Genomic DNA, 25969 nt, shown 5'->3' with positions numbered 1-25969 from the left:
AGATTGTGTTTTATGAGAATGTTATATTTGCACAGTTTGATCCTAATGATCAAAATGATCTGTGGCATGCTGTATTCTCATCAATGTAGTGGTGAATTACAGCGATCTTCACCATTCTTCATCCCCCTAGATGTCCTTATATCTACTCATGGCCAATCATTTCACAGCCACACGCCATCTTACAGCGGAGGAAGATTATTTAATATTCACATACATACACGTGCACGCACACGTGCACATTTATAGAGCAGATCTTTCTGCTCATCCTCTCCGATTAAATATGTTTCTCTACCATTTCTCTGATGAGTGCCAAAGCAAAATCAGAAGAGGAGAGGAAACAGGCCAGGAGGAAGGTGAGGATTCTAGGAGACAGGCTCTTTATCATACTTCCTTGTAACTGCAGTCATCATTTATTATTTGTACAAAGAACACCGTTCACAGCATCCTCCATGTGATGAAAACGATTCTGCATAGAGATGCTGGATCACTGCACAGCCTCTTGGTCATCTTCATACAAGGTGCATCTGTACATCGATGTGAAGTGCCTACTTATACTGCTGTTGAGAGTTTTAAGATAATTTATGATGAACCAGCTTGTCCGGAATTCTGCAGCATAGACGTCAGTCGGAGATGACAGCTTTTTCTGTTTACTAACACAAGGAATCACTCTCATCATTATTAAAATGTATAAAAGCTAAGTATGTCGGGTTGCAAAAGAAAAGTAAAGAAACTTATGTTAGCAATTAATTCTAATAAAAGACAATAATCCTTCTAGTTACTAGTACAAAGACCTTTTACAAAAGAGCAGACCAAGATTTAGGGCCCTCGCTCCATCTAAAACCTAAGCATTGAGCAGCAGAACAACTGCAGGAACGTTTAGCAGACTACGCTGTCAGCATCTATACCTAGCCACGTGCACCTTCGAAATGCAGTTCTATTAACTCAAGTGTACTAAAACGAAGATGGCCTACCTGCAAGTTCTCAAGGCAAGCCCCATGCAGCAGCAGTTATAATTTGCAAAACTCAGTCCAAGCATTGTTCTTTCTTTTCAAGCTCTAAAAAGCTGTCTGCTCCCGGAAGTTTTACGGTACCAAATGAATGAATGATCCGCAACATGACTGTCTGATTTAGCCAAAAGTATCTGTCATACTACATACACATTCCCCTGGGCACACACACAAACACAAACACACACACACACACACACACACACACACACACACACACACACACACACACACACACAGCCAGACAGACACAAATTGCATATGTTCACGGTCAGATTATCTGTTTGATCTCTAAACCTCATAATCCTGCAACATCAAAAATAAATCAAACATCATGAAAAAAAAGCAAATTGTAACAGAAAAGCAAGGCAAAAATAGGCAGAGAGGTAAATTATCTAATGAGAGCCAGCCCACAGATGAACATGGCACAGCATCTTATTTTGTTGTTCTGAGTGGGTCAATATTTGCAATATTTGCACATCAATCAAATGTTCTTGGGAAAACACCTCTTTAGCGCAATTAAGCCCAATAAACTCAAGCACAACTGTTCTCATCCATGTATTCTTTAAATACAATGTCATGTTAATATTGTATAACAGATTAAGATAATAATAAAGACGAGACGTGCAATGCAACGCCTGAAAGTATGTGAAGATACAGAGCTTCATGCTATCGCCGCTTTCACCATATGCTGTTTATAATGTGGAGAAACAAAACAGGACAGGCATAGTTGAATTATATTGTGTCCTTAAGGATTACATTATCTGAACCAGGGTAATCCCTGTTTTCTAATACTATGTCATGAAAGCCATGTCACTTGCCAGTGCTTTTGTCCAAAAGCAGAGGGGCAGATAAACAGCCACTGGATCCTCTAACAATCAGATTCAGCTAACTCATGCTGTAAAACATGGCTAAATCCCTTACACAATCCTGTCGTAGGTATTATTGTGTCATCCAAACTCTAAATACCCTCCTTCTACCCCAAACCCTTGTCCGCCACACACACACATGAAAAAAAAAAAGACTTGTTTAACATTGGGGAGCTTTATTCAGCTAGATGACGGTGGAGGAATGGATCAAATGATCAAACAGCTGTAACATTCCTCATTAAAGCATAATAGGAGGCACACCTAGACAGATCTATTCAGACCCTTGATTAAATTGCCTTACTCTTTGGGATTTGGTACAGTGGTAAATGATTACGTCATCAAATTTAAGAACAAATACAGAAGGTACTGCTTGGGAGAAATGTGATTAGTCTTGTTAAGATTTTGCTGCAGAGAATCTTGGCCCTGAGGGTGTCCAAGCTTGTAAAGCGCAGCACACTTTACTGCAGCAGACCTGTCTTTACAGCAGTGTTTGCTTCAGTGTGTACAGTATATCTATACCATGTTACCATTGGAGAAAAAAAAAATAGGTCTGACTTCTCATCAAGATTGGCAAATAACTTCTCCACTCAAAATCCCTCTTTGCAGGACATGCCGACTGAGTCAGCTCTTTATGTGTGTCTGTGTGTGTGTGTATGTTCCTCTGCTGTGAGCTGGCTGTGTCCGGACTCGCTGCAGGCTTGAAGGGACTTCTCTCCCGCAGTTCTCATTACAGAATCTGAGCAGACACACACCGCAGAGCAACAGCAGCCCCTGAGCTCACTTCCACTGGGGAGTCACATTCCAGTGACACACAGGGAGGGCTAAGGCAACTCAGCTACTCCACAACTGCAATGCTCAGTGGCAATGAACAGCATGCAGGCACTGAACACAGAAGCTCCAGTCGCCATCTACTAGGCACTAGGATGCAAACTGTATTTTCTGGTGTCATTGTCTTGTTATATTATGCATAACTTTAACAGTGTCTTCCCATCTGTTCTGCATAAACATGCCATACACAAAGCTATCAAAGCTCTGTAGGTTTCTCTCACAATCTGTTCCCTCTAAATTGTCTATTCATTTTCTGGTATTCCTCTACTCAGATCACAAGAGCACTATTTTTGTGGCATTAATCCTGATCACTACATCGCATGATTAGACATCAAAAAAGGATCATTTTAACATAGTACACATTGCTACAAAAAATATATATATATATATAAAAAAAAAAGATTTAATTATATGGTTTTGTCCCACTCCCATCTGTCCCTCTTGATTACTTAAGCATGGAGGCTATCACAATATTATTTTATTAAAAATATTAAACAGATGGATTAAATGAATTAGCTGAGGTCCCACTTGGCTGGCAGAGAGTAACTGAATTTAGAGGCTATTTTTAGATCTCTGTGTTCTGAGAGTGTGTGGAGAGCTTGTAGAGACTTACGAGGCTTATTAAGTCAGGCATCAGTGGAGGAAGGTAGGCCACATCTGGTGCACAGCTCAAAAGTTAAGACTGACCAGCAGGATCAAGATTTTACCACAACAGTCTTTCCCAGAATGTCTATCCCACTCACGCAGGCTCATCTAAATCACATTCCGGAAAACTTGAATGGGCTCGGTCCTAATACACAGGGAATATACTCCCTTTTCAAATTCCTCAACTTTCTGTTCGGTATCATCATTATGTCTATTCTAGAAATGTGAGAGGTTCCCTCCTTTACCTCATACTGCCTCCCCTCTATTCCTAGATATTCTGTACCCTGCACCAATTTTAGGCGTGTCATTTGTCAGGCTGAAGTGGTCCAGCTATTCAAAGCCCCATTTAACAAAAATATGACCTCTATATCAGCTAAGCATACCAATTAAGCGATGTGTCTTTTGGCCATTTCACCCTGTGGCCAAGGGATGAAACGAGAAGGATGGGATGGGTGTGACTGGGCTATACTCTGCATTACTGGAACTGACTGGGTGAATAAAACAAAAGTCAGATGTTATCCAACGCCCGGAGGAGAACCAGACCAAGTTAAAGACGACCGTTACTTAATTAGTTGAAAACAAACCACCACTCAAGACTGGATAAACCCAAAAGAGGCTCATTGGTGTTAGTTTAAAATGAGCAAGGTTATAAATGTACAAATCCTGCAATGACATTAATATTGATTCAATGCTGACCCAAATTGTCAATTTATATTATTATTTCTACATGCTGTAGGTGAAATGTTGTGTTCTGGTGTTTACATCCCACAGGCTTTGAAGCTAAGAGCACAGCAGGGGGTCTGACCGATGAGGGAGCACATGCAGGAATGATAAATAGGCTAAGTAACCTTATCGCTGCGGCTGATATTGAGAAAGAATAATAATAAGCTTGATATCTTATGCATGGATCTATGGTATTGTTACCATGTCAAAGCCCATTAAAATATACAGAATTAACCAAAGAACAGCTTAAAAAATGTAGGTTTTCCCTTCATATGCCTGGATATCTGACCAAATTTGTACCGGTAAATATATTTAGAACTGTGAATGTCCAGCAGACCATTTACAGCTGCAATACATGGTCAGTTCACTTTGAGGCAGAAAGGTGAAACACTTTGACTAGAGAGCTGTTTCTTACATCAACGATGTAAACAACATACAATTTCAGCAAAAGGAGTATGAGCCACCAGAGCATGGAAAACACAATATGCAGCAGATGTGACATTGTATGTGTAAATATACAGTATATCTCTGTGGGTGTGTCTGTGTGTGGGCTGGGCCCCTCAGAGGATTGAGAAGCAAACCCATGTAAACAAGTACATTCCTTTGAAAAGTGTATCTTTGGCTGACTTAGAGGTGTGAAGGACTGTATCAAACCTCCACTACGGTCTAACCTACAGAGACATCCCACATCAGCCATGTATATAGAAGAGCATCATAATCAGCCTGAGAGATCACAGTTCTGCTGACATCAACACGGCGGTTAGTGACCTGTGATCATGAGGCACTGCAGAGAGCATCTCTCTCTCTCTCTCTCTCTCTCTCTCTCTCCCTCTCTCTCTCTCTCCCTCTCTGTCTCATCATTCCTGGAGAGACTGCACCATTAGTACATATTGATAAATGCACTTCCCAAAGGCAATCCAAAAGGCAAAACAGCCAGCTGCTTTCTCAAAAACGAACGATAGGCACCGTTCAGCATGCATGGGAATTCTCCTGCATGCAAATATACTTTTAACAAACACTTAACTGCATGCAATCCCAAGCACTTTATCTCCTGCAGCTGCTGGAAATCCTCAGCAGACACACCTCCTGAGTCGCTACGTAGCGATACAATCCCACATATGTGTTGGGAGATGGGCTGGGATACACACCTTTGAGTCGCACGATACACTGGCTGCCTCTTGTAAGGGACTTGTAAGGTTGCCTGTCCTGGTTGGCCCAACATGTTAGCTGCAAGTCTGTGATTTGCTGTGCTGTGCTCTGCTCCTCTCAATGGTGCCTGTGTGTGTGTGTGTGTGTGTGTGTGTGTGTGTGTGTGTGTGTGTGTGTGTGTGTATCCTCCTCTCAGCTGGTAGTGCTGCTGTTGCTGACGTCTTCTGCTGTGCACCGTGGCGTCGATTCATTCAAAACATCCTCTTTCCCGCTTCTCCTGTGTTGGGCTGCTGAGGTGAAGCTAAAAATACACGTAATCACTGAGCTGTCCCCCTGTCTCCGAGAGCATTAGGCTTGTGATGGGTATTATTAAAGCCAGCCAACCTCACCAATACATGTAAGAGGCCCCAGAGCACAAAGTAAAACCACAGGCACAAAGCATTAGCCATAACCCGTATAATCAAATTCTCCTCGCTCACTCTCCCTCACTGTAGTAGCGCTCTTTCTCTCCTCACCTCTCCTCTGCTCTCTTCTAATATATGCGTTCCTTAGTGGAACACTGTCGTCAGAGCATGTGCCTGAGCTGGACGCCCTCTCTGCTCCATTCCCTCTGCAGTCGGGCAGGAAATACAAAGCATGCACAGCGAGCGAGAAGAGAGGAACGAGGAGGGAGGAGAAGCAATTGCAGTAGTCAAGTGAGGAAAAAAAGAGAACGAGATGAAGAAGTGATGTTGCAACTTTCACGCTACGTTACAATAGATAATTGCATGAAGTATATACTACGTTCTGATCTTTGCAGGAAGTGTGCACGAAATGTTCTTTTGGTACATATTTGTACCAACGGGAAATTAAGGATGCTATGCCCATGTTTCATGAGTGTTATTATAGAATATTAACAGTCACCAACAACAACTTCTCAACTAATTGTACTACGCAGGATGACTAATGTATTGAACAGGAAATAATGTGACAACAGCCAGATCAGATAAAGAAGGCAGAGTGTGAGTTGGGGGGATATAATTCACGGCATGAGAAATTGAAGGGAAGACTTGGCTATGACCTAACAGCTAAAGAGACTGATGACTATGCCATGCTGCAAATGCTTTCTATCAGCTAATAGAGAAAGGGGAGGATGTTTCCTGCACCAGCAATGACTCAGGAAGGCATCTCACAGATTAAACTGACTAGCGTACCTACACACACTAACATGCAGGTAATGCATCCAGCTGCTGTTGTCCTTGTCCCCTGCGTTCCACCCTCTGTTGCTCTTTCTCATCCATTTACACTGTGTTTCACTTCTCGTTAGCATAGCAAGTAAAGACCACTTCAACGCTGTGGAGATGCCACAGTACGTACAAACCAGTACGCTAGATCTCTGGGTCCAACCACCATCTATGGCCATTTGTACATTAGCTCTATTTTACAGTAATCCTTTTCACTGCATGGAACTAACATGGAACTAACTGCAACAGCCATACACTGGAAAACAATGGATCTAAAGTGTCTGTAAGTTACTACGATGCAAATAGTTACAAATTCTCTATTGAAATAAGGGTTTAAAAAAAAAGATTACATAAAAAGACCTAATGGGGAATGTTTTAAAAATACTAAAAGAATGATCTAAGCATGATTACGACATAAATAATAACCAACACCCTCAGTCTGTGGTGGAAAGTAACAAAGTACATATACTCAAGTACTGTTCATAATTACAATTGTAAGTTACTGGCACTTCACTTGAGCAATTCAATTCTTCTTCTTCATACTTCTTCACATTTCAGAGGGAATGTTTTACTTTTTTACTCCATCATATTTATTAGACAGATATTTTGTAGTTACTAGTTACCTTGCAGATTTAGGTTGAACATAAAAATGTGATTAGTTTATGAAGTATGATGCATTGTTATGGATTAAACTACCCATACTGTGCAATAGTAATGCAGTAATAATCCAATTACATATATAAAATACAATACCAAAGAGAGGGAGGAGGTCACAATGAGTACTTGCACTTTAGTTTTAATTATTTGGAATGCAGGTCTTTGACTTAACTGCAGTAAAATATATTTCTACTTCTTCCACCATTGGCCACAACCAATAGCATTGCCCTCAATAAACGGTATAACCACAGCTGAAATGAACAGATATTCTGATTAGAAAGTGATTGAAATACATATAGATATACAATAGATGAATCCCCCTTGTCTTACTTTATAGCATACTCCCAGTATGAGTCCGATAGCTAAAGAGTCCACTCAATCTCACATGTCTCTACATTGCTACTCACCAGTTTGTGATCAGATGTGGAGAGCAGTAAGTCCCATTCAAAACTGACCCTTAAAACGACCAATAGCGAGTGTGCCTTTCTGTTCTCTAAACGTATGCTAACTGAGCCTGTATAAACTGTGTGCACAGTACCAGGTGGGTGTGCTGGAACAGGCACAAAGAGTGGTGTCAGATAGGAGGATAACTGCTGTTTCAGCCCTCTCTCTCTACCCTGGATCACTCAGTTACACAGCCAGCACTTACAGTACAGAGCTCTACTTAGCCTCTCCAGGGAAGAATACAACGATAACACTCCATTGTTCAACACCCCAGAAGAGGAAAAGGAAGAGGTAGACGAAGAAGAAGAGGAAGAGGAATGTGTTGTCCGGTCAATGAAAAGAGCTGACCTTGGTCTCTGACTGCAACCAGAGCCTTCAGTCTCACCCCAAGTCCTCTTTAACAGATCACATCCGTCGGTCAGGAAGAGAGGACGGAGGGCAGACTATAGCTGAGTGGCTGCTGCAGCGCCAGTTCAATAATCCACAGACAGACATATAGATAAGAGCAGAGGGCCAGACAAGGGTGGTTTAAGGTAATATGTATGATGGACAGCCAGGTCAGCATGCTATCACCTGCTTCCACTGTTTCCTGGCTGTTGTATAACAAAATTAAGCTATGATAATAACCCCAGTTTGTTGTGTTGGCAAATCAGAAAGCCAATAATCTCGTACTTTTTTGTATATCACATGTAGTGATATACAAAATCACTCAGAAATGCAGGCGATATTGTCAAGTCAGTATGCAGCACAGTCAAATACAGGAGAAGGGCAATATGACGACTAAATTATCCATCATAATTCATCACATGACCAATTCAGTTATTTCTTTTCAACAAGAAGTAGACACAAGCTTGCACAATAAGAAAGGCATGTCTTAATAGTTGATGAAATAAAACTGAAACAAATGTAAAACTGCATCAAAGTGTCAAACAGACTCAACAGCAATACCTAGTGGCTCCCTACAGAACAGCATTTCACGGCTCCACCAGGTCTCCGTGCTTCCATGACGGTTAAGCGCATGCATCATCCCTGAGTCAAACCGTACTTAAAGTGATTTTGAAACTTCCGAATATAACAAATCAATCAAAATCCGTCCTGTCTTTGCTGCACATCCAAGCCTCATCTCACTCAATAAACAACAGACACTGGATGGTTGGAGGTGAAGACTAATCACAGTTATCTTGAATCATCAAATCACAAAGACGATTCAGAATAGTAAAAGGGAGAATCAATCAGATCATGAGTAAGGAATTAGCCTTGCATCTCTGCACTAAAGCAAATTAAATTGGACTGCTTTGAGAAATCTCACACAGCTCTGTGGTCAATGTGTTCAATAAATGCTGCAGTGAGTGAAATTGCCCGAACCACCAGATCTGCTCTCTGTAACATTCGCCTCTTCATTTATCTTTGTCACACTCAATAATCCAGTGATGGGAACAGCAATATTTAATCAAGTAATCCCAAATGAGAAACAATTTTTAGAGCGCATTCACTCAATCTGCTGCTGAACATAAGCCTATTGACGTGTTAGGTTATTCAGACTTAAAATAATATAGTTGCAGACATATTGTATAGAGTAAAACAATACAAAGCACCTTTATCCTCCTATGATCCGATGACCAGGAAATACATGTCAGACAAATCTGAACAGATCTTCAAGGTGAAAAATAGTTGCGAGTACATAAGAGAACTTGCAAATTGTCTATTGGTCCCAAGAAATATAATTCACTTCCAATCTAGACATGGTACCATTTCCTCATCAAACAAGACCATCGGGCAGAAGATTCAGTTAGGTTCAAGGTCATCTTGTATTTAACAAGTCTCATTGTTCTCCAACTTCCTGTGATTACCTGAGTTCCTGCAATAATCGTGTGTCTTGAGTGCATGTAAACACTGTTAAAATGCAGTGGACGCCAAGATTCCATTCTCCAAACCACTTATTCTATTTAGGGTCGCGGGGGCGCTGGAGCCCTGGACAGGTCGCTAGTTTATCGCAGTGCACATATAGAGACAGACAACCATTCACTCTCACATTCACACCTCCAATTCACCTGAGCTGCATGTCTATGGATTTAGGGAGGAAGCCGGAGAACCCGGAAGGAACCCGCGCTGCCACGGGGAGAATGTGCAAACTCCACATAGAAGGACCGCCCGGGATCGAGGATCGAACCCGGGCCCCTGTTGTTGTGAGATGACAGTGCTAGCCACTACACTTCGTGCAGCCCTAGACAGCAATATTCTAATTGAACATTTGCCAAAAGCAGCTTTAATTAAAGACCATCTTTACCCAATCCACTCGGACCCCACTCATCTTAGAAATCAGCCTTCATTATGATACAAACAACTAAACATCTGTCAAGTTTCATGACTGCATCTTGCACAGATGCGATGCCATCACAGTGACAACGTCTGTCCACAGACAGAAAGAAATAAACACCTGGCAAAGCACTTCTGTGGTAGTTCCTTCTGCAGCAGGTGTTTCTCTCGAGGACCAGGTTTTGCCATGATGACACACACACACACACACACACACACACACACGTTGAAGACAATACTGCCATGTCTAGTAATAATTTGGACGTGCATGTCATTAAGGTCAGCGGAACAAGCTGGAGAAAAAAATATATATTTACATTATTATCACTGTATAAAGTTGTTGTGCTGACCTTATTAGCAAATAGTTGCCCATCTAGAAATTCAAGCAGACGCGGAAAAACATTAGCAGTCGCTTAGAGCCGTGTTTCTGGCCATCCGGTGAATTAAAGTCCAACATTCACTCTATTCGTAGCCTCCACCAACCCTGAGGGAAATGCTCAGTTTTCCACTATGTTCACCAACTACTCTCTTTGTTAATATATTATTCTGTGTTGGTTTGTTACAAGTGACACCTTTCTCACAAATATATTTGATCCACTGTAAATATAAAAAAAACATTTATAATGTACGTTATACTATAAATGAATAATTCAGGTAAAAGAAGTTGCATAGCTTCATGTCTATGTGGAGCATGTATGTGATGGTTTCAGCAAATTATCAGAAGCAGTTTGATTGTCGAACTAAGTGAAACACTTTGCATGCAATATCTTAACTTTGGATACGAATGGATACGTTCACTGAATCTTAGCTCTTTCTATCTAAATGCAAATGTTCTATGCTTGCTGAAAATCAATGGCATCATACTATTTTGTATATGATCTTCTACTGATGATATGAGCTTCTCTCATTTAAAGGATATGTTTTATTGTTCATCATGTTTACATCAAATAATCCCTTTGACACAAAGATTAAATCAGCAATTCCTGAAACATTTTCTGGTCTGAGATATGCTCTCTAGAAAGGCTCTCTCTTTTTATACAACATCCATCTTGCACCTTTGTGGCTGCTCACTAATCACTTCTCTTCACACACGTGGTGAGATGCGAGCAGTGTGGAACCTGCTTCTCTCTGCAGTGGCTCAAGTCGCACTCAGGCTCTGACAGAATGCGGCAGAAAGATCTGTCATCTGAATTCAATCAGAGGGAGGGTACACAAACTCTTTCTTTCCTCCAGACGGGCAGCTGAATTTACTCAGGTGCAGAGCTTCCTTCTTTAACAATATTAAAAGAGTGACACAAAAAAGAGCAAATGTGTTGTTGTTCTTCTATATTAATTAGATTTATGTTGCATGCCATTTCCATTTCCTCCCGCTGTACATCATCACAGCATGTTACAATTAGATTGTAGTCGCGCTTATGTGTGAAAACATTTATTTTACACAAAGCAAAAGACAAAAGTTAGGTGTTACAAGTAAGCCAGCATTACCTTATCACAATCTCCCTCTCCTCCTCCAAACTGGAGAGCTCCAGCTCAGCAACCACCTCTTTTTCCCGATCACCCGAGTCAGTCCCCTGGCCAAGGGGCAGGCAACTGCAGCAGCAGGTCCCCATCCCGGCTCGGGCATCTCCCCTGCCCTGTTTCTGCTCTGACTCCTGCTCCAGCTGCTCAACCAGCTCGAGCCGTCTGGACGGTAAATGACTCATTCTAGAAAACGTATCATCCCACAGAGAACACCTCAGGCCCGCAGCTCTTAATGTATTCATTCATGTATTCATTCATTGCAGGTTTGTGGGTTAAATATTCCATATAGCTTTCTTTGTATCCGACAGCACAAACGGCCACTGTACCAGACTCTCAATCTAATCTTTGTTTTCATCGTCTTTATTCAGTCCGCTGCTTTAACCTCCAACTCTATTTGTATGGCCCGACAGATCTATACAGTATGTATTGTTTAACCGTCACAAGTCTCGTAATAAGTCACCAAATGACAGGACTTTGACAACACCAGCTCTGTTTATCAAACAACGTGGCCTCACTGCTCAGGTCGCCTCACAAGCACGGAGAGAAGATAGATGCACAGACATAATAGCTGGACACAATTTAAACATTGTACCAGGATCTACTGATAATAACAAATGGTCAACATAAATCACCAGACAAGAGTGAGAGGACTCGCTACCTCACCAACATCCCATTTGCAATTCCTTGGCAATGAATGCAAATTTTTTGCGGCGTTGGCATGTGCGCTGTTGTCATCTTAACAGGATAAATGGTTTGTGCTTCAATGCAAGGATGTGTTCAATTAAAAGGAGGCAGCTTGCCCTGAGAAGCTGGTATTTGGTTCAAAAACTAGAACTTTGATGCTGCAATAAGAACGACCAAGTACAGTATATGTTTTGAGTAATTTTATCATTTTTTGTATCAGCAAGTACAATAAAATGTATGATGATTCTTCATTCACTGAATAATGCAGAAGAGATAAACCCTTTGACTACATTCTCCAACCAGCAGCCCCTAAAAGCATAAAGGGAGGAAGTCGAACTTGACAAAGCATTTCCTGCAACATGGTGGGATTGGAGTGCTTTTCAGTCCCGTCACAGTAGTGATGGTTTTTTTTCATATTTTTCAAAGATATGGCTAATATAATCCATCAAGATTGTGCCTGTCAAGAATGACACCAACATTTTAGAGTATCTATTTTCAGCTGAAGGTCACTGTCTCAATAAACAGCTCGAGGGAAGGAAGATAAAGGGAGAGACTGGACAGAGCTCACACTCAGGATTCTGCAGAAGTGACAGTGTTCTATAATGTATCAGTATAATGCTGATAAAATAATATATAATATATATATTTGGCTCATAAATTAACGTCTATATACTTCTTACACAACAAATATGTACAAATAAATGAGTATGATTTCTGATACGTAGTTTGGTGGGCTGAAGAGGATACGTTGTGGAAGTAAATACACAAAGAATAAAATCATAATGCAGCTTGGTTGTTAATTTGAATGTTAACATGTATTTCCTGATCCCGTGCTTATCGAGAATCTCTGGTGTAAACAGAAACCTGTCAGACAAAAAAAGCTCTTCGAAGACTACAAAGAGGCATCATGCAAATTTTACAGCCAAAAAACTGATTCAGTAAAGCCAGGATGAACCCAGAAAGAAAATACACAGCTGTAGCTCCTTTGATGACTCTGTGTCAACATATTTCTTTGCTGAGCTATCCTGGAAACATTGCATAAACTACACTGAAAGAGTCTGAAGACGGCGCATCAGGAAATGTGGTTCCTACAGTACTTTGTTGATCGCTATAGTCAGCTGGCACAGCTTTGGACTTGGAGTTGTAGGGCAAAGACAACACAGTCTTCAAGGAGGGTCAACGCATGAACAAGTTTGAGGGCAGACCTGCACACCTGCACTAACTAAATACGTTACCTATTAATATTTTCAGATCCCATTTTCAGCTCCCTCAACAAGCTTAACTTAAAGTTTTAAAGGAAAGCGGTTGGTGTCATGTGATCTTATTCCCTGAAACATCTGTGAGAAAAAATTACAACAAGATGAACCCAACGGCATACCCAGTTTCATCTCCTTGTCTGTAACATACAAGCACCGTTTATACATGGCACATTCAGATAGCACGACAGATTTATAGATTTATATGTGAGTATACATAGAGGACTGCTCTACCTCAGTAAACTATCAGTGAAGATGAATAGCTGCCTCACTGTTCCTGTCACCCTCACCCAGCTTTGATGAAACAAAAGCATCTGCAATGATCTCTCTAGCTCAGGGGTGGGCAAACGTTTTGGCTCAGGGGCCACATTGAATAAAAAAAATTGACAGACGGGCCGGGCCAGTATCAGATGGATGGAGAGTGTTTGTGTGAACCTGTCACGGGAGGACAATGTTGCGGACCCAAATGCAGACCACATGAGAGTATGAGTATCTGGTAAAACAGATTATTGGAGCCAAAGGGAAGGTGGGGAGCCTGTGGTCCGCCACAGGGGGTGCTGGGTGGTGTGAGACCCGTGGCTCTACACTGGACCACGGCGAGGCCGGCAGGGGGCGGTGTGAGAATATAACGTAAATGACTCAGCTTTTTTGTTCAACTCGCTGGTTAAATCTTCATCAATTTGTTCTACACGCCGAGTCACTGTTCTGCGTGATAAACTCAATTTTTCAAATTTGTTTTTGCTCTCTGGACATAAGAGACCTGCTGTTTCTACCATACATTCTTTCAAAAACTCTCCTTCAGAGAAAGGCTTGCTGGCTTTTGCTAATTTGAATGCTAGCAAAAAACTTGCCTTGGTGCTTGATTCTTGTATAGCAGTTTGGCGGAGAAAAATATTTTGCCGACTCTTTAAATTGGCTGCCAACCTCTTAGCAGTAGCCGCCCGTTCTGTCAGTGACTGTTGGCTAGCATAGTTAGCATGCTTGGCGGAAAAGTGGCGGCTAATATTGTATTCTTTGAATACTGCAATGGTTTCTTGGCAAATAAGACATACTGCCTTTGATCGTACTTCGGTGAAAAAATACTTAGCAGTCCACTCATTAAAGACTCTGCACTCACTGTCGACTTTTCTCTTCTTGGGTCCACTCATTGTGACAGAAGGGATCACTGCAGGAGGATGGCAGGAGGCTGACAGACAGAACCCTATATGTCACATGACATGAGCGCGCAGGGTGGCGCAGTTCCGTGGGTGGAATGTGGTTAGTTATGTTAGTTATACTGAGGAAAAATACTCTGCATGCAGCTGTCAGTTCATTTTTCAACTCTAAAACTGTTGTAGTACAAACCCTGTCTCCGGCGACAGAAAGTGATTTATATTACCGTAATTCTTCTAAAGTTAACGCTTTACGCCATAATTAAAAAGGATTCTGACCGCTAAGAAGTGGAGCTTTTTAGTGGTTTGCGGTATATTACGGTAATAAAAAAATAAAAAAGTGTCGCCTTGTCTGTGGGATCAGTGGGGGAGGAGGTGGAATTGACCAGCGCAGCACAGCAAGTGTTGTGTGTCCGCACAGCGCGTAACAACTGCTGTAACGCCTCTCTGTTCCCGACTTGATTTTCCCAAAGCACGATGACCACAACAGACACACACACGAGAAGCCTAAAAGAGCGCTGTGCAATAAATAATCATGAAGAAACATCAACGCTGGTCTGTTGTGGTCATCGTGCTTCGGGAAACTGAACTTGGGAACGGAGAAGCGCTACAGCGGTCTTTACAACAACTTTTTTTTTTTTTTTTTTAATGTCATAATAATTATAATACTCGGCGGGCCGGATTAAAATGCCCCGCGGGCCGGATCCGGCCCGCGGGGCGGAGTTTGCCCATCTCTGCTCTAGCTCAATCTGATTGATATTATGTGATGTCTATGTCTTTTACATGCACGGTCCTTTGTGCAAACATGAGGTTACTTAGCAAATCTAGTTGGTCTCACCTACAACAACCAATGGAAGTTTGGCTAATGTCAGTGATAAAAGATGACGTTTGAGGATTCTTAAACTGAGAATTGTCCATTTCTAAAAAGAGATCACGAGTGAGTTTCTGCAAGTTCTTTGCCTCTCTGAAAAAAAAACGAACTAGATTGTCTTCCTGTCTGAGCCCAAAGGAGGGCCAGTCGGCAAAACACTTTAAAGCTCATATCCTAAATCCACTGTGGTCAGTTGTCCCAGAATGGCCCTGCACAAAGTTTTACCTCACTTTAAAAGTTTAAACGTCAAAGTTTTGATAGTTCTAGAAAAAGACACAGTATTCCCAAACAGCTCAGGTTAAATACATTTTTAGTAGCCGAGGAATATTGGAACGCATTTATTTTTCTTGACAGAGCAACAATGGTTACCCTATAATTACACATAGATATCTTCCATGTTAAAATAATCTTCAATCTGCAAGGACAAAGATCATTTGAAGGACCTCAAGTGCAATTTTTCTTCCATCCTTTTTGGCAATGATGTTTTGAACTCAGCAATGAGGTACGGATTCGCTGTGTTGGCGGAAAAAGAAAGCCTCATTAGACAGTCTAAAGATAAGGCCGTGTAGGGATACTAAACTTATTTTTTATCCCCTATTAAAATGCCCTGCTTCAAAACTCCCAAACCATCCCATGGTTTATTAACTCATGCTTTCCTGAAATAGTCAGCTAGTTAAAAAATGCAAGCACAACATAAAACCATAACAAGCAGCAGGAGAATGGGAAGATAAACAGCATGAAATATTGATGGGGTTATCACACCTGACGAGTAAGTGAAGTTGAAACAGAAGCTTTTTTTGGTGAGGGTTTTACATCACACACTTCTTCCTGGACTTCTCTCCCACAGCATTGTAAGTTCCCTCAACAATGTGAACTGTGTCCTCAACAGGACACCATTGTACCTCAGTGGGGTCATTTTTCCCTCAGGGAGCTATAGAATTGCACATTTCCTATGCTCAGTGAGTGCCAGCGATGTGGTGGAGTGTAAATCTAACTGAACTTTCCCCAGCTTCAACCATATGAGAGATGCATCAAAGTGCATGACAGCTGAAGCCTCCTTCTATTAAAGCATTAAAAGGAAGCTTTACTTGTAGTGTACATAATTATACAATAAGCATCTCATTGTCACACTGAATTTTTCAGCCTTCTTTTGCTGTCAAATTCCTAACTTAAATTGATTCTATCACACATATTTACCTCAATGCACAGACCTGATTCATCTGTGCCATATTATCACAGAGAACAGGGTGATTGTGGAAGACGATTTCCAAATTGGGTCACTTCCTTGGAGATTTGCCAGAAGTATGACAGCCAGAGACGCTCTACTTCAATCTGTTTCAGATGGCGACAGACCTCGTCCATTAGTTTGGAGAATCTTCTCCTCCAATCTCTAAATTTGTATCTATTGATTTGCTATTAAAGGTAATGTAAGCTATGTAGCTGAAACTATATTTGATCATAAATCCTTCTTAGTTTGAGTTGAGACTTTTACACTTTGGCACACAACAACAAACATAACATCAGCAACCATTAATCAGAGAGTTCAGGTCTGCAGGCTGGCCTACAGCGAGGTGTAAATGAATGTGAGTTTTGCCCCAGCGGCCGTGTCGGAACAATCCCTCCTTTGTACTCCATCTTAGCTAAAGTCCACCTTCAACACACTACCAAAATACGGATTGTTGTCACGGCAGCATCATGTGGACTTCAGTCCTGCTTGAGTGTGTTGCTGTTTGCCTCAGCTATATAAGTGGGATAGAGAGCACTGGTTTATATTGAAGAGCCTGCCTGTCAAGAGAGTTTCTTATAAAGACAAGAAAATTATACGAGTCTGAGATGAACTTTCTTCAGACATAAAGAACCATGATTTGTACCCTGGAGCAGAAAAACAAACTCACCTAAACTGAATGCTAATGGGGGATGTCCCTGTAGTATTAATGGTAATTTTAAATTGTAGCCAGTTAAAACACTTGTGATAATTTTAATGATCTGAAATAGGGCCACACTCCAAGTTGTCAAATCTCTTTCCATTTCTCTTCATGTGATGTCAGAAATAATCCCATTGAGCTAGAGCCATCTTCACTGCCTTCAGTGTTTCAGATTTGCAAGTTAACATCAATAACCAAAGCATATTTTGCACCAAAGCTGTTCACATATTCCTAGAGAGAAGGTTTTTAATCCAAACCAACTAGTGTTTTAAGAACAAAGTAGTAACAAATGAACTAGGTCTGTGTATCCATTCTTATAGCATAGATATCTGAGTGCTGCTCAGTTAGCCAGGTTAAAACAAGATTAACACGAGCGACAATTCCTGTAATTACCCTTTAGACACATGCAGAAACCTGGAATCATCCAAGTCTGCAATAAATAAATAAAAAAACACCAGAGATGAACTTCTTCACAATGACAAAATGGCAGTACTCCATCAACAGAAAATAATAACAGAAATCCCCATTGAGTTGTAGGGGAAAAGTTGAGCTCATTGCAAGCTCTTCACAGCTATCAACTGATATATATATATATATATATATATCTATATATATATATATATATATATATATATATATATATATATATATATATATATATATCGTAATACTAAGATTATCTCAATATCAATATGTTATAATTTAATGTCAAATATTTACATAGTCAATGTCCCTTGATACAAACTCAAATGTATGTTAATTTTGAGAAGGCTATATATTATATACACATACACACATAGCAATTCTCCCGAATTCAAAAACATCATAAAATAAAGTAGTAGTTTTACCTACCCTAGGAAACACACAATGATTTTACTTTCATTCACACACCAAGCGAACGTAGAAAGATGTCAACTGTGCTCAAGATATGCGGAATGGTACAAGAGGACAGTCCTGGTGTGTTCTTGTCCAATGTTTGACTCCCAAGAAATTACCCCCCTCCCCATTCCGAAAACACAAAAACCAGAAGGAGCAAAACAGGATCCTTCCACCAAGCGAACTGGGAAACGATTAGCCAACTGATTTAATAGAACTTAACGTTTAAGGCTATCATATATCACACAACTTCACTGTTGCCTTGTTCTCGCTTCTAACAGAGGAAAAGCGAGTGAGCGAGAGAAACACACAAACCGCCTTTATTCTTCACACAATAGCCTATAAGTGTCAGCAACAACAAATTTGTTAGTTGAAACAGTTGTATGTTTTGTTTTTCTCAAAGCCAACATCTTTGGATGCCAGAATGTCTTTCGAAGTGTCAATTGAATGCAACAGCATCCATTTGTTTGGGTCAACAATTATTGTATCTCTTTTATTACACTGTTTTTATACTCGTTCTTGCCAAAAAATGTTAAAGTATTCGTAATGTTAAGTCATGCTGCAAACTGGTATCTGCTGAGCAAGGACCTCTTATTAGTAACAATCATACTGAGAAAGACTGCAGCTATGGGGACATAAAACATTCCCATACAGCCCCTCTGTCTGGAACAAATGGGGCAAACTAAAAGGGCCACAACAGGACGACGGCTGGTAGAACTACAAAACCTTAAACAAGCTGCGGTGGGAGGAGTCATTGCAATTCACAATGATCCAGCTCTGAAGGAGAATTTGTCTCCACTTTGTTTTACAGTAGGCGTTCTGTCTGTGGTTGTGAGCCTGACTTATCTGATTGGTTCCAGCATGATGTTGCTGGTTGTGCTTGTGTCCCCTGTTTCTCTCACAGTACAGACCAGAATCCTTGCAAACATTTACGACGTAAAACACTGCAGATGGAAATGCAAATGTGATGTATTCGTATTCGTATTCCTCGAGTTTAACATAACAGATGTGCCGGTGTGATAGTGATGGCGTGGGCGCCTTTTGCTGATTTTCAAGCTTGAATCCTGCAATTTGAATTTGTGAAGGACATGTGAAGAAATCTGACACACCAAAAACAACTTCACGCTGTGGTGTGTGACTTTGTAAATCCTGTCCTCTCTGTTTCAATAACGAAATCATGCCATACATCTCTGTCACCACATGGTCACACCCCTCTCCTGCAACCCTCAGTCTCTCTAGCACACACGCACGCACACACACACACACACACACACACACACACACACACACACACACACACACACACACACACACACACACACATACTGAGGCTGTGCACCTATCTAATGGAGAGAGTAGAGGTCCCGCATGGAGGATGTGAAGAGAATTTTAATAACCCTCTTCCTGTCCAGGCACTGCCACTTCCCATTAACAATGCAGGCAGAGATAATTGCTCCCACCTCTCCGATGGGACCCCTGTGTGTTAATCCATATGCTGATGTGTGTCTGTGTCACTTGTTATGCAGCCTGCAAGCTGCACACATGTGTGTTTTTTTAGATAAAATATTGTGTTAACATCACAGCCGTTTAGGTTGAACTCTATTAATGTTACCAAACGTGTCAGAGCTGCACGGTGACAGGGAGGAAATTAATGGAATAGAGAGGCATTTCACAAACGCAGCTCGTTGAAAACGGAACAACCAGCTCATGGGATCAAATGTTGCAGCGAAACAATGCTCTCACGAGCCACTCACTTGATGAAGTAGCTGGCTCCTTCGTCCGTGAAGCCCTCTTCCCATCCTCTTGGCAAATCTGTAACACGAACAAAAAACACACTGAACGACCCGCCACAAGCAGAAAACCCATTGCAGCAAGAAGAAGAAGAAGAAAAAGTGTCCTTGGTGTCCCACAAATCGGATAGTTTGTCGCGTACCTGACCGTATCATGTGCCCCGAGTTAACAGGTTCGCCCGTGCGTGGATGTAGCCAAGTAGTGCTATGAGTTTTATCACTGCAAGAAGGAGACACCTGTTACAGAGCGATAATAAAACAACTAAACAGCTTAGTAATGCTTAGTAAAGTACTACACGATAACTAGTTGAACCCGCTCACTTAATAAAGAAAACACGGCCGTCTCTGCAAACTCCATACGACCAGTGGTCAGGTAGGGTGTCCCGTCCGAGAGGTGCCGCCATGATCTCTCTTCTCCGGCTCGGCTCGTCCCCCCCCTCTCCCTCTCTCTCCGCAGACTTTCCCAGGGAGCCAAGATAAAACCACCGCTAGGGCTGCATAGGGTTTTTTTTTTAAAGGGGAAGAATACCAAACTCGTTAACAGACCACCTCCACGTTTGGTTGTTTTTTCCGTTTTTTTGTGATGTAATTTGAGTTGAAGAAAAGTGTTTACCAGTTACCACAAGTAGCAGACTGGAAACGTTACATAGTTGAAACAAAGCTCTACAAATAAGAAGGGAAGCCCACTGCGGATAAAAAGCAGGGTGTAGCCCCCCAGGGTGTAGCAGAAGTGCACCGTGTTAAAGCTGCAACTTATGACTGGGACATAGGCCTGCCTCGGCCAAGTTTTTCTCATCTTCACATACTGTAGTAGTTTAGAGAGAGAAAATGAAGCAAGGAACCCTGCATCCTGACAGAAGGGTTTTATCACAGGGTTATTAAGAGGCAGCCTTGTCTGAGGCGACTATAAATGAAAAGTAGGCTATAGATGATTAGTGCAGATTTAATCAAAGTTGGATCAAAACAGTCAGTGGCTACCTGTAGACATTTCAATACCATATATATAAAAGTAAACCCTATATATAGTACCACATGAAGACAAAAAGTAGATGGACTGTGTGTGTATGTGTGTGTGTGTGTGTGTGTGTGTGTGTGTGTGTGTGTGTGTGTGTGTGCGTGTGTGCGTGCGTGCGTGCGTGTGTTTGTTTGTTTGTTTGTGTACACAAACATGGCAGAGCATGCCTGCATGACTGAATGAATGTATGTCCACGCATGGAAGCTTTAGATAAAGTTTGTCAGCCTTACATCACCTTCACTGCAGTCACGCTTTGAGGACAGAGAGCCTTCCTGACCAGGACACATTACAATAATGCTTACGCTGCATCAAGCAGAACTGCCCAAATTACCAATGCTGCCCATACGTTTCACTTGTGCTGTGTGAGGGCAGGCAATGGTCAAAGTCACAGTAGTGTTGGCACAGGAGTTATTATATAAGAGACAAGCAGCAAGGTGTCACTTTATCATGCTCTCTTATGTAACTGCATTATCATTATTATGATGTAACATCACATGCTTAAACTGGGGGAAAGGAAAAGATATCCCAATGAACTTGTCAAAAAATCATAGAAAGACATGAAGAAATATCCTCCCCTTATGTTCCCTGTGTGGTGTAGATGACAGTAATCTTCATGTGCCCTTTGTGAAGGGAAATAATACGGTATGGCATGCACATCAGCGAGCAGAGAGCATCTGTCAACATCATAAATATTTGATCTGTGATTCTCTTTTGGGGATGCTTTGTTGAAACATTCTCCAGTGGTTTAAGGCACTGTTCTTCAAAGACATCAAATGATCAAACTGTTCCTCTATAAAAAAAATAAAAGTATAGTGCAGCTGCTGTGGATGAACCAATTAATTGTAAACCTTCTTCTAGTTGCCTTAGAGAGAAGTCAAAGAACAACATTATTTGTCTGGCTATAATATGGGTTTAACCTTAAAAATGATGTCTCTGTTCATAGGATACATAATAAGAAATACATTATTTTTGTATTATTAAGTAAATGAGATCTACAGTATGTGGCGGATTAGAGAAACTGAGTGTGGAAACATACCAAATGCACATGCTTACGTACATTTGAGCCACAAGTCGGCACGGAATGGCTTGATGATATGAATCATATACTTTGACCTTTACAATCACAAGATCGATCCCAATTGAAAACCTAAGGGACAAGCGTTAGACAGCAGCCTCCATCCTCAGCATCATCATCAGTATGCCAAGGAGCATTTAATATATGATATATCTGCAACAGGCATATATTGTCTGCATTCATCAATAATACAACTGTATTATTGATGAATGCTGTTCTGATTTAACTTTTTCTGTATTCTTCTACCAGTCTGCAAAATGAAACACATGAGTCGCTGGATCATCATCCATACTGCAGTGTATTCATCCACTATCCCCACTCAATTGCTGGTATTTGACCTTGATATGATTTATCATCATCCCCACCACACACACACGCACATGCACGCACACACACACACACACACACACACACACACACACACACACACACACACATATACATACTAATTCATACACAAATGCACACATAATTGATGCGCAGTCCAGTGCAGCGCTGAAGCATGGTCTCTACTGCTGCTGCTGATTCCTGCTTCTCGGCTCAATGCAGCAAGGTGACTCAATGTTATTGTCTTCTCCTCAGAGAGCCTCCTCCCGCGGAATCACAGTTTACTGAAGGTCCTGAGCAGAAAATGTAATAAAGATTCTCTAGTTCTTTCCTGACTTTCAGCTCTTCAGCTCGGAGTAGTTTGATTCCTAATCTATCTGCCAGATGCCCACATAGGAAATCGATAACATCTTTTAACAAATGCATTTTTTCAAATTATCCCTTAATCTCAGCAGGATATAAATGAGTGTGTACAGGTGACTCAAAGTGCCTGAATTATTACCGACACTTAGGCTCTAGGGTAATATTTAGACAGTAGTGTGCTCTTCATTATGCGGCACATTTAATCATGTGTTTGTGGATTAAACAGAAGAGCTGATTTCCCCCATCTACTTTCTTTTTCAGCAATTCAGATACAAATTACATTCATTGTCCACAAGACTCGTAATTTGTTTTATGGGGGATTAGTTCTGGCAGATAAAGTTCCAGCACAAAGAACCTGGGCAACACATGTATGCCTTATCCAAGATGGTCTCAGAAGCCGTTGAAAGAAGAGGGTAAAGTTAATATGGAATCTAATTAGAACAGTTTAAATCTTTTTTTGTATCTGTTATTTTTAGTGCTTATAATAAAACTCAAACAGAATAACTACTGCTGTTGCAAAGCTACCACGGACCCCAGCTTCTAGCTCATTTGTATCATGCACTCCTTATCGACTGTAGCTCCCAGCACATTTGACCAGTTAAACTATCATGGACTTCCAGTTCTCCATGGCTATGAACATACTGGAAAAATGGAACTCAGTCAATGCAGAACAATAGCGCCCTCTGTTGGAGAGATGGGGATTATATATGTGTGTATATGGTATATAACATAGAGCAGTTGTGGGCCGTCAGGGCCAGCTAAGCCTTCTCTGCTGGCCTAAACAGAATCACAAAGTTATAGCTATTTTATAATTTAATTGTTTTTTTACAAATACACTACATGTATTATTATTTTCTCGAAATGGTGTGGATGTATATGATTGGTCAGTGGCCCAGCGTGACCATTAACATGCACTGTGATTGGTCAGTGTGCCAGCGTGACTTCTGTCTAACAGACTTCTGTCTTCTGTCTAACCTCAGTAAGAAGGATTAAGAACATTTCAGGTTGTTGAAACATATGTTAGAGAAGTAATTCAATTTTGAGTGTTTTATTTAGTGTAGTTTTTTTTATACTCATTGACTGAAGGAGGAGGAGAAACGGACTTGGTGGCGGATTTAATGACAACGCACTGAAGCGTCTCTGAACTGTTTGTTAACAAAGAGAGACGGATGGACTTTGTCGAACAGCATCTGGTGAGTATGGTGCTGTTTTTATCATGGATTGTTTTGTCATGTTATAACTAAATGTGACTGATTCTTTTTGAACTGGCCATACAGGGGATTTACCCCGGTATGCCGACGGGGTTGGGCTGGTCAAGTGGGTCAGTCAGGACAGGGTGCAGTCGCGTCCGGTAGAAACTCCCCCGGGACCCGCAGGGGCTGGCCGTATACCAGCTCGGCGGATGAGGCCTGGAGGTCTTCCTTGGGGGCAGAGCGGAGACCGAGCATGACCCACGGGAGGCGGTCAATCCAGTCGGCGCCCGTAAGGCTAGCACGATGGGCGGCCTTCATGTCACGATGGAACCTCTCACAAAGCCCATTAGCCTGCGGATTGTACGCCGTAGTGCGGTGCATCTTTACCCCCAGGTGCTCAGCAACTGTAGTCCAGAGCTCCGAGGTGAACTGTGGGCCCCTGTCGCTCGTGATGTCACCCGGCGTGCCAAAGCGGGCCACCCAGCACCCGATGAATGCCCGGGCGACCTCCGCTGCTGTAGTGGAGGACAGGGGGACAGCTTCCGCCCACCTGGTGGTCCTGTCCACCATGGTGAGAAGGTAAGTATATCCGCGGGAGGGGGGCAGGGGGCCCACCAGGTCCACATTTACGTGGTCGAAGCGCCTCTCTGGCACCACAAACGGTGCCAAAGGGGCTTTTGTATGGCGGTGCACCTTAGCACGCTGGCACGCAACGCAAGAGCCAGCTCAGGCTCTAACGTCCCTCCGAAGACCAGGCCAAACGAACCTGACGCCCACCAGCTTAGCCGAGGCCTTCACCCCAGGGTGGAAAGGCCGTGGATGGTGTCGAAAACCCGCCGCCGCCAGGCAGCAGGCACCAGCGGGCGCGGTTGACCGGTAGAGGTGTCGCAGAGGAGGGTGGCGTCTGCTGTGTCGAACACCACGTCCTCCAGCCGTAGCGCAGTAGGAGCCGACCGGAAGGCTTGAATGTCTGAGTCCGTGGCTTGATCCGCCGCCATAGCGGCGTAGTCGAGCCCCAAGTGGAAGGACCCGACGACCACCCGAGAGAGGCAGTCGGCGACAAAGTTGTCCTTGGCCGACACGTGCTGGATGTCCGTGGTCAACTCGGAAATCGCCGAGAGCTGACGCTGCTGACGCCCCGACCACGGCTCCGTGGTCTTGGCCATGGAGAACGTCAGCGGCCTGTGATCCATGAACGCAGTAAAACGCCTGCCCTCCAACAAGAACCTAAAGTGTCTGGTGGCAAGGAAAAGTCCCAACAGTTCCCTGTCAGAGGTGCTGATCTTGCGCTCGTTTTCCCGGAGCTGTTTGCTGAAGAACGCCAGCGGCTGCCAGGCGCCCCCCACCCACTGCTCGCACACTGCTCCCGCCGCGTAGTCAGAGGCGTCCGTGGTGAGGGCGATGGGGGCAGCGGGAGACGGGTGCGCCAGCAGAGCAGCGTCGGCCAGCGCGGCCTTGGCCGCAGTGAAGGCTATGTCCATCTCCGAGGACCAGTCCAACACATCCTTGGGCAGCTTTCCCCGCAGGGCTTCGTACATAGGGCGCATGAGGTGGGCAGCATGGGAAAGGAAACGGTTGTAAAAGTTCACCATGCCCAGAAACTCCTGCAGAGACCGTACGGTGCGGGGGCGAGGGAAACCTGTGACGGCCTCCACCCTGGCGGGAAGGGGGACGACTCCCCGCGGAGTGACGTGGTGGCCGAGGAAGGTGATGGACAGGCCAAACTGGCACTTAGCTGGGTTGACGATGAGGCCATGTTCGCTGAGGCGGCCGGACAGCTGCTGGAGGTGAGTCCTGTGCTCCTCCCTCGATGCACTGGCCACTAGAATGTCATCTAAATAAACAAACAAAAAAGGCATGTCCCGAAGAACGGAGTCCATCATGCGCTGAAACGTCTGCGCCGCCCCCTTGAGGCCAAACGGCATACGCAAAAACTCAAAAAGCCCAAAGGGCGTGATGACGGCCGTCTTTGGGACATCCTGTGGGTGGACTGGCACCTGGTGGTATCCCCGCACCAGGTCCACCTTGGAGAAGACGACGGCCCCTGCAAGGTGGGCAGAG

General features: G+C 42.8%; 1 protein-coding gene across 1 annotated transcript in view; it reads right to left on the bottom strand.

Moving 5' to 3' along the window:
• plekha7b (pleckstrin homology domain containing, family A member 7b) overlaps positions 1-20339 on the bottom strand; it is a gene marked incomplete at both ends in the record, with an annotated part of 66701 nt that extends 46362 nt beyond the window's left edge. Inside the window, 3 exons of the mRNA XM_079216529.1 lie at positions 19900-19957; positions 20079-20155; positions 20257-20339. Of these exons, the coding sequence (XP_079072655.1) occupies positions 19900-19957; positions 20079-20155; positions 20257-20339 (218 nt within the window). The remainder of the gene's footprint in view (positions 1-19899; positions 19958-20078; positions 20156-20256) is intronic.
• Between the last annotated feature and the right edge of the window lie 5630 nt (positions 20340-25969).

Source organism: Taurulus bubalis (assembly GCF_910589615.1).
Source record: "Taurulus bubalis genome assembly, chromosome: 4".
Taxonomy (NCBI): domain Eukaryota; kingdom Metazoa; phylum Chordata; class Actinopteri; order Perciformes; family Cottidae; genus Taurulus; species Taurulus bubalis.
Note: the sequence above shows the minus strand (reverse complement) of the source record. Positions and strands in the feature narration are given on the sequence as shown.